The sequence below is a fragment of the Nanorana parkeri genome, unplaced genomic scaffold, assembly GCF_000935625.1.
Source record: "Nanorana parkeri isolate BGI_ZX_2015 unplaced genomic scaffold, ASM93562v1 scaffold192, whole genome shotgun sequence".
In the NCBI taxonomy this organism is placed as follows: Eukaryota; Metazoa; Chordata; class Amphibia; order Anura; family Dicroglossidae; genus Nanorana; species Nanorana parkeri.
In genome coordinates, this window is record NW_017306460.1 from 550,918 (window position 1) to 564,823 (window position 13,906).

Consider the following 13,906-nt stretch of genomic DNA (forward strand, 5'->3'; position numbering starts at 1 on the left):
TTGTCAGTTTATGCTGACATACACCTTAAGGCCTGCCTGTCCAAGATGGGCAGATCGTACGTTTTTTTAATTACTTTACAACCCTCGCAAGACAAAAGTCTTGCGAGGGTTGTGCAGTGTATGGCCACCTTTAGTCCACTCAGGATAAACTGAACTTTCCGTTTTAATTAGCTGAATACATTTCAGGTGCATCAAAACAAAAAGTGAGCAACTTCTTAAGCTGGCCATACACCTATAGATTATCTGCAGATTTTATATGGTCAGACGGAAAACGTTCAACAGATTCCTACATCTACGCTAAACTGTGTGCATGGAGGAATCTCCCACCGGGCCGAGCTTCAGTATCTAGTTAGTCGGCCCCGCTGGCTCTCAAAATACCTGAACAATCTGATTGGACGCAGGCATTGTTCAGGTGGTTTGAGAGCCAGCGGGGCCGACTAAGATACTGAAGCTTGGCCCAGCGGGAGTTTCCTAGATCCACACAGTTTAGCTTAGATAGAGGATTCTGTTGCACTTTTTCCATCTGACCATAGAAAATCTGCAGAAACTCTATAGGTGTATGGCCAGCTTTACAGTTCACGTTCATTAGCAAATAGGCACAGTCTGAGTGGATCTATCCCCTGCAAGCATACTGCAGAGAAGATCCCTTGCTCTCTGTGTGCAAGCAGTGGTCTCTCTGCAAAGGTCTGACACAGTACCCGCTAAGTCAGAGCCAGTGCCCTATGATCAGCGAGGAGCATGAGATTTGTTAATTGAAGTGCTATAGGTCTGACTCAACAAGTGGACATGTCAGACCTCTGCAAAGAGAACACTGTTTCTACACAGAGAGCAAGGGCCCTTTTGTGCAGCATGTTGGCAGGGGACAGGCTTTTTAACTTAGGCTGTGGCTTCTTTCTAAAAATAAAACTTTGCACATCTTTTGTTTTGATGTGACTTTTAATGCATTCATTTTGGTGGATGCAGGAAATCTGAAACACCAAACAGTTCCTTCTATTACTGAGGCTTTATTTATTTTTTTTAAACATGCAGAATGCATCAGAAGAAGTGGGAAAACCAAACAATGGTGGGGAACAGAGCTAGGAACTATGGAAAGTAGATATCACCACTGTGCACTCTAAAATATATGAGGTAAGGGGATGTGTCAGCCCAGCAAGCACCACCTATAACTGGACTGGACTGGCCCTTAAAGCAAACTTTGGAGTGCTTACTCCTTGTAACTACTCACCCCAGAGGAAGGAGTTGCCGTCCAGCCTAGCTCTGCTGTAGCCGTTCGTGTGTCCATTAAGGTCTCTGCAAGGAAGAAAGAACATTCAGTTATTGGGAGTTGTGACACATTGGCAGTCTGTACTATTGGGAGTTTTAACACATTCGCAGTCTGTCCTACTGGGAGTTAGGACACACAGGCAGTCTGTCCTATTGGGAGTTCTGACACACGGGCAGGCTGCCCTATTGGGTGTTAAGGCACACAGGCACACTGGCCTATTGGGAGTTACGATACACAGGCACAGTGCCCTATTGGGAGTTACAACACACAGGCATAGTGCCCTATTGGGTGTTAAGGCACACAGGCACACTGGCCTAGTGGGAGTTACGACACACAGGCACACTGGCCTATTGGGAGTTACGATACACAGGCACAGTGCACTATTGGGAGTTACAACACACAGGCACAGTGCCCTATTGAGAGTTAAGACACAGGAACAGTGCCCTATTGGTAGTTAAGACACAGGCACAGTGCCCTATTGGGAGTTAAGACACACAGGCACACTGGCCTATTGGGAATGCACCTATGATTTATCAGTTTAATTCCAGACAATATAACCCAGAATAAAAAAAGTGATTTCTGTGTCATTAGCCAATCTACATTTTATTTTCACACAAACTGCATTTTTTCCATTGTGGTGGCCTCTTATTTCTACTTTAATGTCTTGTGCAGCAGCAGATCTTTGTTTTGTCAAACAATCTAATTATATTATGCAGAAATAAATGACTACTAAATATGAAGAAAACGTACTACTTGTGCCATTGACACCAGGTTACTCAAGCAATATCTGTTTAAAATTCACTAAATATAGACAATTAGCACTGTAATTGAAAGCACAGAGGTTGATCAGCAAATCTGATAGAGCCAGCACTTGACGCCCTCACCAAACGTGTCTGTAACAGTTTCCCTATTAGAGAGCATATCATGTTTAGGTACACAACATACTGTACACAGCTACCTTTATTGTGGGAAACCTGTGCTCCTGGTTCCAGTTCATTTAAAGCTGAACTATAGACAAAGAATTTGTAGTTCTGTCCAGCTAGTTCTGAGATTAACACAGCCAAGCCAAGCAATATAGCCAGCCCGGTGACCTTTTCTCTCCAGCAATTAAACAACACAGTCTGGTCACTTCACTACCCCCAGCCTCTGATTGGAAAGCGAAAGAGCACCAACAGATTAATAAGATTATCCCTCTGCTCTTTCCACGTGTCAGTTTGTTCCCTGTCAGTACAAGTAATTGAAGGACACCTAATTGTTCTCAGCACTGTCTTTTCCACTACCAGTCTAAGTGCCTCTATACAGGAGGTTACAAAAGGCTGAAACCAAGTAAAATTTAGGTATTACACTAGTTGCTTTTAAAATATAGTATTTTAAAAAAAATAATAATAATATAACTGCATTTATTGGAGTTTCTTTGCTCCTTACACTTTTTATTGAAGCAGTCAGTTTTGTCTCCAGTGTATTTTTAACAAAGTCTTAGGCTGCGTTCACACCTGACCGCTTTGTAGCGTGTCCTACGCTCGACGAACGCTCTACAAAACGGTCAAAAAAATAAATAGCATTGTAGTCAATGCCCTCGTTCCCACCTAGGCGTATTTCCGCCCGTTCCTAACGCCCTACAAAACGGCCCACGCCTGAAAAGGTCCCGGGACTACTTTGGGTCGTTTTGTAGGGCGTTTTCCATTTGGATACTGCCAAAGTACCTTTGGAATCGCACGACGGTCGCGCGACTTTTTCCCCGCGAATCGCGGTAAAAAAACGCGTGACGGTCGCGCGACAGACGCGCATATTACAATACGCCTAGGTGTGAATGGGGCCTTAAAGCATGTAAAAATAAGTAAAATACTATACTGCCCAGCCACAAAAAAGCAGCCACCTGGATTTCAGGCAGTGTTATGATCTGGGGTTGCTTCAGGTGGTCAGGTCTAAGTTCAGCAACGTTATGTGCCCACAAAATGAGGTCAGCTGCCTACCAGAATATACTGAATGACCAGGTTTTTACATCAATGGCTTTTTTCTTCTCTGTTGGCACATTGGGCATATTCCCAGATGACAATGCCAGGATTCATCGGGCTAAGATTGGGAAAGAGTGGTTCAGGAAGTATGAGACATCATTTTCCCACATTTGACTACCACCGAGTCTAGACCTTAACCTCATTGTAAAGTCCAGACCTTAACCCCAGTGCTCCGACTGTCCCATCATCACTACAAGATCTTGGTAAAAAATCAATGCAAACAATGAGGAGAAAAAGTCCAATGAAGAAAAAAAGGGACTTCACTCAAAATAGGGAGGATGTATACAACACCCCGTTATAACAAAAAATTAGAGGAATAAACCAGGGGGGGAATCCCCAGCAACCACTTCCTAAAGAGGAAGAGTAGACATTCAGAGAAAGAGGAGCAGGAAAGGGGGTCAGAGATGGAGGGAAACAGGGGGAACCTCCCCCACTGAACCATCCACCGGAGATCCCCCCCAGGGACATAACCTAGTAGAACAAAAGGCAAAGAGTAGCAAACCTCAAATTACACAGAGAAAACTAAGAATAAATATGTGTTTTAACTTTGTATGTAGCTGTTTATAGGAAGTTCTTTAAGCTAGGTTCATACCAGGGTGATCCGTGACAGCGCGGCAATTATGCACAAAACTGTGCGGATTGCCACCACAGCCGATTGTGCTGGCGGTGCCATGGTTTTCTAATGGCACCCCAGTCGTGTCGGCCGGATCACACGGTTTCCCGCACAGGCCTCGCGTCGTGTGTCACGAAAAAGGTACTTTTTTTAGCGATTGCAGCGTAATCCCATTGAAGTCATTGGGGCCGCGCATCAACCACTGTGTGCACTATCACACGATTGCGCGGTCCCGAGACGTGTGTCCCGGGTATCGCTCAGGACTCAACCTAGCCTTAAACTAAAAAGCCTTAGTCATTGACTTCCAAAGTCAATTACTGTCTTCCATAAATACAGTATTTTATTATTAATAAATTAGCCGGGACTGGTGGACATCAAACGGCTTGTAAATATGTCCCCTTCAGACAGGTGGCCACTATACTTTATGGTCTTCCAGTAAAGTACTACACTACAATTTTACTGGAACATCAGACTGCAAATTAACTGATTGGGTGGATAGCTTCTCTAAGGTTAAAGGTGGAAGGTAGCATTTCATAGAAATTATTTATACCTCTTGTCTTGGTACAGAAAAAAATAAAGCAGAAATCATTATTTTGGGGGAGTCTGTGAAAAGGGCAGGGCCCATCTTAAATATAATCACAATGTTTTATTATTTAGTCTTATATGTCAGGCAGTCTTAGTTGCAGGAGGTCACAAAAATGGACCGGAGATGTCAGCTTTGATGCACTGATAATGTAGGAACAGGCTGAGTTATGGATTTCGATTATGGCTGGCGAGGAACAGAGAATTATGGTTCAGTGACTCCCATTTCATTATCACTCCGCACATCACTAACTCCACTCTCTTCTCTTTCCATCACTAGGGATGAACCATATCGCTCCAATGAGGTCCGTATGAACTATTATCTCAATATAGCCACTTACTGCACATCGGCTTCTTCTAAAAAAATAATCATCACCTCTAATATATCTAAGCTGAAGTGTTTTTTAAAGTGTTAACTCTTTCTATTTTCTTTGTATTGCTGCATAACTTTCTGCATTTTTTCTCTGTGATATAGACGAAGCACATCTTCATGAAACAATAATATTTAACTGTTATGTTGTTCTTCATAACATGTACATTAAAACCTGTTTGCTTTTTCTTAACACTACATGCCTTCGGTGAAGTGTCTAGATGCATGTACAGAAAGAAATGTGCTAAAGGGAAGAGTAGATGACAAAGCTAGAAAATATGTTCTGGAATCGCTTCAGATGTCCACATTCCCTGCTCACCCCTGCAAACCAAGGATGAGTTAGCCTCAGGGACACCCCCATCAAAAGGAGTGCAAGGGGAGCTTTCCTTAATGTACACTTTGTATGCAGATACATTATTTCCATGCCGGCTTTATTAGGAAACAGAATGAAAATGTGGGTAAGCACTAGGGATGTCCAGATACCAGTTTGTAGGTAGGTGCAGTACGGCCAATGACCACTAGATGCCCCCATGGGGCCCTAGAGATAGATGTAGCTCTGGCCTGGGGAGACTCTGTGTCCCAGGAGAGCTGATTTATAGGGGGTGCCCGAGAGGGGAAAGGAGAAGAGAGTACAGGAGAGCAGAAGTCTAAGACTGTATGCAGAGTCTCCGGAGGGAGACTGATTCTAAAACATAAGCTGGTCCATGGGAAGGACAGGACCAGGCCTAGGACTATGTAGAGCCATAGAGATTCCCCAGTTTCCCCTGGAGGGGGAAACCACCGAGCTAGGACTGACAAGGATGGGTTTCCGGAGAATAGTGAGAAGCTGTAGAACTGACGATATTTGCCGGTGGGCCTCTGGCCGAAGTAAGTCGTGGACTCTGGGCTGCACCTGGGCTGTTCTTCTCTCTCTCTAATCTGTATCACTATGCAACTATCAAGAGATGTGCCGTCATCCCACTCGGGGGTGGCTGAAACATATACTTTATTGTCATGTTCATCCTTTTCAAGTAAAACCAAGAAAAGACTATCTGTGTGGACTGGTTCTTCTCCCTCCAACATCTGAGAAGGTGGGGTTCTACAGGAGTGTGATGTTGGACTGTATCGTGGCTCTAACCACCCGGAGGAGGGTAGGTGTGCAAAGGGGCTATGCCCGACACAGGGTGCCGCTCATGGTGGCCTTTCTCCCTAAGGGTGAGGAAGCGCCGAATACCGCAGAGGCGGTGGAAGCCATGAGGCCCTGTGTACGCAGTACTACACGTGTGGGAGTGTTTGCACGAGGCCAGAGCTGAGGCCCCTGACCGTGGGGTGCCTGGTGTCGAGTTGCATGCACGGGGTTACACAGAGCCAACCCAAAGGGAACACACACGCAACACCCCAGGAGTGAACCCCGCCTACAAGTTCAGATACCAATGCCTATACTTGGCATTTTCATGAGAACTAACGGGGCTGCAGTGGTTGCAGCTGGGACCTGGCTCTGGCGCTCCACCACTGTCCTAAAATCATTAGTCTGTATTGCTTTAGAAAAACTGTCACATGACAATAAACAAAAATGTGTCAGTACTTGTACTTGCAAAAATGGTATCGGTGCATCCCTTATACTGTATATATTTATAAAAACAAAATCATACATTAAAGCAGAGATGTACAAATCCCAGGAGTTCCGTGTGCTCCTTAAAAATGACAGCTGCCTCATAACTTTTGAATTTTTCTCTAGTCTAGTCTTGGAGCTCGAAAGTATCTGTGCGTGTACTTGTACCGAGTACGGTACTTGGAATTGGTGCATCCCTAGTAAACACACAGGTTCACTTTAGAAGATGGTTCCATCTGCAAAGTTATTTACTAGGATAAATATGTATAAAAGACAAAAGGCTTATTACAAATACAGTTAAAGTTACAGTAGGGTAGCATTAAAAAAAGTTCATGTTATCATTTGAATACAGATTCAAGTTAAAGATGAACATGGGAAAGCAGAAAAAATGGTGAGTGTAGCATATATAAAAGGATCACCCTCTGTGTTCCCAAACTGCCAGGAGAACGTTCCGTAGTCTTGCTATTTCCACAAAATGCACAGTAAATGACATCTGGAGCGACAAGAGCATCCAATGCGGAGCATCACAGTCTTACAGTCCACATGAGTAGGGATACGCTCAGGTTCAGAGTGAACCCAGTCCAGGAACCCAGTCCAGGAACAAAGGAAGCTCCTTTCCCTGCCACCCAATCATCTACAGCCAGGGAATTCCCAGTCTGCAACTGCATGTAAGCAAAGTGGCAGGATGCAATGATGTCATAGGCCTTATATGGCCACATATCTATATTTGGGCAATACCACTGACCTATTATGGCCATATAAGGTCAATGACATCAGAACAAGCATCCTGCCCATTTGTTTATGTGCAACTGTGTGGCGGGGAAAGCCACAGCCGCAGCTGATTGGGCAGGTAGCCCCATTTAGCTTTTGGGTTTCACAGGAAGTCAGGTTGGGACCAGGTTTGGGCTCACCCCCTACATATGAGCTATATTATTCTCAGGTTAAAGACAATAAAGTAAAGACGTGTGGTTAAGCCGAGTGGAATATTTGTCAATGTATACAGAATGAGGGAAGGGAAAAAAAATTAGTCTTGACAGCAAAACAAGCATTCAAACTGCCAATTTACCATTGAGTTTGCAGTTTGTCTTCAGTTATTAAGATTACAATGATTATTAATAATTTAAATAATAGCCATTGGGACTGTGGCTCACATTGTTTAATTTCCAGTATTTGGTGTTGTTGCTGAGCTGGCATTCGAATATGGGCTCTGTGCTTTCAGCTATAATCCTTGCTGAGGCCAATGTAAACATTGCGTTGTTTACATTGACACTGTCTGCCCTGTACCTGCAGAGCATGAGTGAGAATGGTAATATACTTGTTTGATTCAAGTTCCAGCAGTCTACAGGGTGACTTCTGTACTGCGATACACTCGCAAAATTGCCGGAAACAGTGTATAAAAACATTTAGAAAACCGTAACTCTAAATTGTTTGTTTTTGCTGCTTAATAATATGAAGTTGGCAATAGATAAGGACTGTCCGGTCCAGAGTCCATCCAATAGATTTATTACCACTTCAGCTTACCCCCTTCTGTCCTCTCAGCATGGCACAGTGTTGTGATTTCAGAAATATCCCTGCTGTATCATGTGCAGTATGAACACCGAATACACTGTGATCCCATCACCATTCTATGTGTGTGTTGTTCACAAAGCAAATACATTTATTTTTCACAGCTGGAGACATTATGAACTGATGTTATTGTTAAATTGGTGCACAAAGACTTGCACACTGGTGGCCAGATAGTTGAAGGAAAATTCCAGTAGGACTAAAATCACCAGATGTCTTATTCAGTTGGGCACTTGTACTTTGCAGTTAAGGAAAACAACAGATAAAATAATTTCTTTCAGTAAAACATAAAACAAGACATAAAAAAGTAAATACCTGCATCTGCCTTGCCCTTGAATGCACTGTGTGGTAGAAAGGCTGACTGTCAATGTCAGATGTCAGCATAATGTTACTCCTTAGCATGACGCAAAAGCTTTTAGTGTGTTCTGGATAACGCTAACCATTGCAGACTGTATGATCTGAACCAATTTCAATAGTACAGCACCTGGGAACTGGAAGCACTGGAGTCTTACGTTTTAGTAAAGGGACTTATGAAGCTCATGTTTGAAACAAAGGCAAGCAAAGTGGACATTATATTATTTAAAACCTATCTCCGGACAAATAGAAAACCTCCCCTTGCAGTGGGGTTACCTCTGCACCGCCAGGGTTAACTGCTTGTTAATGTCTAGGAGAATTGTGCAAACCAGGTTTACATACCTAATCCCCGCTCCCTTTTCAGTTGGCACTCATCTCTCTCCCCTCTGCTGTAGCTCGTTCACTGTCCCCTCATGTCAAATTCAGGTCTATGGGTCCTGCATTAAACGTGATGACATCAACAGGCCTCCGACTGCCAGAGTGTAGGGCAAGGGAGAGCCTATGGACACCGTTCTTGGAGCCAGCAAGAGTAAAACTGCTTTACTCAAGACCCACAAACCTTAATAAGCAGTTCAGGGGTAGCCCCACTGCAAGGGGATGTTTTCTGTTTTCCCAGAGATAAGCTTTAAAGTTATCATGATGACTGTAAGTGCTTGGGTGAAAATATCAATAAATGCTTTGCTGGGCAATGTATATTTCTTTGATCTGGATTCATTAGTGGAAAAAAATCTTCAGAGTTTAATACTTTAATTTCATTAATTTTTTTATTAAACTTGTCTGAAGTTCCCTTTAAAGTTCTCCTTTTTAATAATTAAAATAAATGATCTCATCCATGTATACTGATGTTTGAAAAAAAAACTATCTATGCAAATTTTATAAATATAAATTGTGAACATGGGGCAGCCATATTTGCTTATTACATCTTCACACACTGTTTCTGCTTAGTAGCGCTACACAGTAATTGCGCTCTGCTGATCCTCTTATGTCTGTGTATGTCTACCTGTCAGGCCCTTACAACATAAATTCCATCCAGGGAGCCACAGGAACTGCACACAGCCTCCCATGGAAGTAAATGGGTGTAGGCTACTGTGACGGGGTAAACACTGAACTTGCGTAAACATGTGCATGTGTGCCAGTGCAAAACCCCAAACGCAGACCCCTATGGGAGGCTGTACGCAGTGGCTCCCTAATATGCCGGAAATTAAGCCATGTGCAACAGCCCTGATAGATATGTAAGCATTAATCAGCTGTGTATCCTGGGTTTAAGACCTCCAAGATGCCAATGCATCATGCGCTTCCAATGTTAATAAAACAGGTTTACAGTTGAATAAGGTGTGATGAATAAGCCCCGCAGAAACGACATTGCTGCATAAGTGCATAAATACCCTACATAAAATATCCTCCTTGTTTTCACTATGCCCCCATATCATAAAATAGGATCTTTTGAGGCTGTCGTAATACCCGCAGACAATCATTTCAGTGTTGAGCCATTGTTCGGAGTTGTTGACTACAGCAGAAAAAGACAATAACTGTCCCCCTCCCCTCTCCTGATTCTGTCTCTGTAGGCTCCCCAATCCTCTGTGCTGCCAGGATGGGGGGGGGTTACAGGTTTCTTCCCTCCTTCTCACTGCCTCTATCTAGAACTGTGGCTTCCTTTATCTGAGCTGCTGAGCAGAACTATAATACACTGGGGATTAGTGTAAGCAACATTTACCTGTCACACAGCTCTGCTCCTGCATGACAAATGAGGGGTTTTACAATGCTGCCTGTTTATCTTTAACAATTCTTTTCTGTCTGGAGCTGTCTGCATCCTCCACCCCTCCTTCCATTATCTTCCTCTTTCTCCTCTTCGCTTGATGAACACATTAGAGTGCTAGCTCATCAAACTAGCAAGAAAGCAAATCAAGTACATCTCTTCCAGGCTACAGATATCACAGTATACCTCAGAGTATGCAAACTGTTATTATGTAGAAAGAAAATGTCTTATATTGGAAAACCTTCTTGCACTGACATTTCAATACTGACTATTTTAGGATATGGGTATACTTAAAGGTGCAGCTCATCTAACGCTAATATTTCAGTCTTAGGAGGACAATTCTGCCATTAGTTCATAAAACACTGAAAACATAGTTGGAGTGTTGCCCTACTAGCCATACCTGTGTAGATATCTTACTGATGGTCAGGTAGACATCTGCCCACTCTCACATGAGTGCGACCAGCACCTAACCAATTGCAATACTTGCCCATTGGTGACAGAAAATGACATATAGCACTTCTTATTCCACACTCGTCTCTGTAGAATAGGGAAGGATCCAGTCCAGGAGATTTTGCTATCAGGTTCCTTATGGGATGACAAGTGCCACAAGTAATGTCACTTTGAGGAAAGGAGTCTATGGGTCCCCCAAAATGTCGGTATTCTTTTGACTTATGTGGCGAAGTCTTCACAATTAATCTGTGATATGCATTTATTCGGAGTGCTGGTGATTTTGTATTCTCCCATTTGGTCTTAGCAGGGCACCATCCATTGCTATTATATTACCTCAAACATTCACTTATTTGAAGGTCTGGACTGTCAGGAGTGCAGGTTCATATTTGGACTTTGTTAAATAAATAAAAGGGATTAGCTATCACCCTTTAGGGCAGGGGTGCCCATTAAAGCTGATGCTGGTAGATCACAAGGGTGTGAATGGCGGCCCCTTTATTCCATTTTGGTATATTTATTTAGCTGTGCACACATGATTACCTATTAGCCTGAGTCTGCTGAGCCAAGCTCCCTGACACCTTTCTGGTGTATACTGGTGGTTGAAGTGCTATGTATTACATCAAAGAATATTAGTTTACACAGCCTGGTGCACTGCACTGTTCGCAAAATACAACAAGATGAGCCAGGAGAGAGAGTGGGGAGAGACAGACAGGAGAGAGAGCGGGGAGAGACAGCCGGGGAGTGAGCAAGGAGAGACAGCCAGGAGAGACAGCCAGGAGAGAGAGGAGAGAGAGCGAGTAGAGGCAGCCAGGGAGGAGAGGCAGCAAGGGGGAGAGAGCGAAGAGAGACAGCCAGCAGAGAGAGTGAGGAAGGAGGTTTTTTGTTTTTCTTTGGTAGATCCCATGTAGCTCGTCATTTGAAAAGCAGATCTTAATGCCAAAATTGTGGGCACCCCTGCTTTAGGGCATCGGAAATGACCTAACTGTAGTAGGGAACATCTCTTTTTCTTATTGCATCATCTATGGCCAGCCTAACTCCTACTAAAAGTGATTAGTATGTTGAATTATAAGTTATTGTTTAGAATAGCACAGGACTCAGTGGTAGGATGGCTTTAAGAAGGTTGAAGAGCCAGGTACCCACACCCATGAGGTGCAATGATAATTCTGCAGTGGCACATCATCATATCTAGATATGCCCTTTTCTGTGCATCACTGTGATGAGGTGATTTTAGCTTGAACAATGCCTAAGAAGAGGGGAAGAGGATTCACATATATGTTTGGGTGGGTTTACTGACTTGATCCAGGCCCTCCCAATAAAGTAAAATTACCCAGTGTCACAGGACAGGATCCCCCAAGGTGGAGGAATCGAAGGCTACCAAAGTGGGTGAAAGAATAACTTCGTTCAGGGCTTTACCATACATTCCAACTGTGTGACTGAGCCTTGCTAGAGGGTAAATCACCACTAAGGGTGGCACTAAGAATAGGTGGAATCAAGCCACACATTGAACTGATGTGTAACTGAAGGTTACTTTAGTGCACGGGTAGGCAACCTTGGCTCTCCAGCTGTGCTAAAACTACAAATCCCATAAGGCATTGCAAGCCACAGGCATGACTCCCAGAGGCAGAAGCATGATGGGATTTGTAGTTTCAGCACAGCCGGAGAGCCAAGGTTGCCTACCCCTGCTCTAGTGTATCCTTTATCCCAAAAATATACTAAAAGGTTATTGGCCTCCCACCAAACTTCCCCACAACTGCTCTCGAAGCACATGGGCAATTTTTAGTACTATAACTAAATTTCTAGCATTTCATCGTTAATAGTAATCGTTAATATTAACTACATCAAAGTCTCCTTTTTGAGTGAGGTACACAAGTAGCATGTAGTTGGCTTCCTGTCAAACTTTCCCACAACTGCAATAGGACCACATGGGGAATTTTTTTTAGCTCTATTAAATTGCTAGGAATTAATCATTAGTAGTAGCTATACAAATAGCTCTTTATGGACTGAGGTACACAAGTAGCTTGAAGTAGCGATTAATTGCACACATTTGGTGCATTGTCAGATCATTACCAATTACTACATGTTACCCATTTGCCCAGCTCTATAGGGAGCCAATTGTTTCGTATGTGTAGAGATCAATTGCTTCTACGAGCTATTGATCATTAGTGATTTTAGGAGTACAACCATCTTTCTAAAAATAAACCGTGTGCTCCAAGCCTAGATCATACACTTCTTTGGGAACAGGGGAATGGTCTATGTCCTGTGTAAAGTGCAGCTTGGTTGAATATTATATAAAATAATTAAGTACAAATAGTCATTATATATATTGTCACCTCCTCCACTGCACCATGCTGATAGCAGAGCTTACATTCAAAATATGAGGGACTGCTCCTACAGTATCAATGAAGCAGAGTTTTTCTTGGTCACTGGTTGAAACTACAATGCAGCAAGGGAATTCAGAATAAAGTCAAAACTCATGATTAGAGATGAGCTCAGGTTCGGAGCAAACCCAAGCTCTTCCCTACTCATGATCTGTATATTTGTTTGAGGGCAGTAAATTAGAAAGCAACAATGCCATTGGATTATAAGGAAAGCCAAGCACATTATTTTCCACAATGTCTACTCAAATTAGAGCACAGGTTTTCTTTAATGCTAATTAACTTTTTATAGATCTGAAGAGTCATCATATCTAATAATTCTCCTATATGAAAGCTGCTTTGGACCTGCCAGCGTTACATATTAAAAAGAAACCAATTTAAAATGGATTTTCCTTTATTTCAGCATTTATCTTTAATTAGCTATGCTTTCATTTTACCATCATAAACCGATCCATAAAAGTAATATCAATGATCAGGAAGTCTAGAGTAACAACGTGTCCCCGTGTGTTTGTCCTCCCTGTCACTGGCAATGTGCCCTTTCCCTGATCAGGGTTGTCTCGGGTCAAGCAGGAAAACTAACATTGCTCGACACAAGTCTGTTGTTTTGAAGGCGGAATATGAAGACAGATCAATGACAGAAGGTCCTGCAACCATAACATACAGAGATATCATGTGCACTGCACCGCCATATGGCTATATTAATTGAGGCAATTCTAGGAGACGGAGCAAGTTTATGAACAGAAATTATTCAAATTACTTATGCTATATTAAATGTAGGGGAATAATGCAATCCCAGGCAAAGTTTTCTGTAACAGGATGCTGAAAGGAACAAGAAAACAGGCTATTTAGTCCAAATAAAATAACACGGGGAATATGATCAGCATACCGGAGTACCCGACAACACTTCTGGATATAGAACCAGGCAATGCTGGTCTCTTTTCAATCCTGATCAAATGTATATTATGTATACCTATTC

General features: G+C 42.9%; 1 protein-coding gene across 1 annotated transcript in view; it reads right to left on the minus strand.

Moving 5' to 3' along the window:
* The window catches only part of EPHB1 (EPH receptor B1), a 259,254-nt gene that overhangs the window by 148,012 nt on the left and 97,336 nt on the right, over positions 1-13,906 (minus strand). The window contains exon 2 of the mRNA XM_018555329.1: positions 1,226-1,290. Coding sequence (XP_018410831.1) covers positions 1,226-1,290 — 65 coding nt within the window. The remainder of the gene's footprint in view (positions 1-1,225; positions 1,291-13,906) is intronic.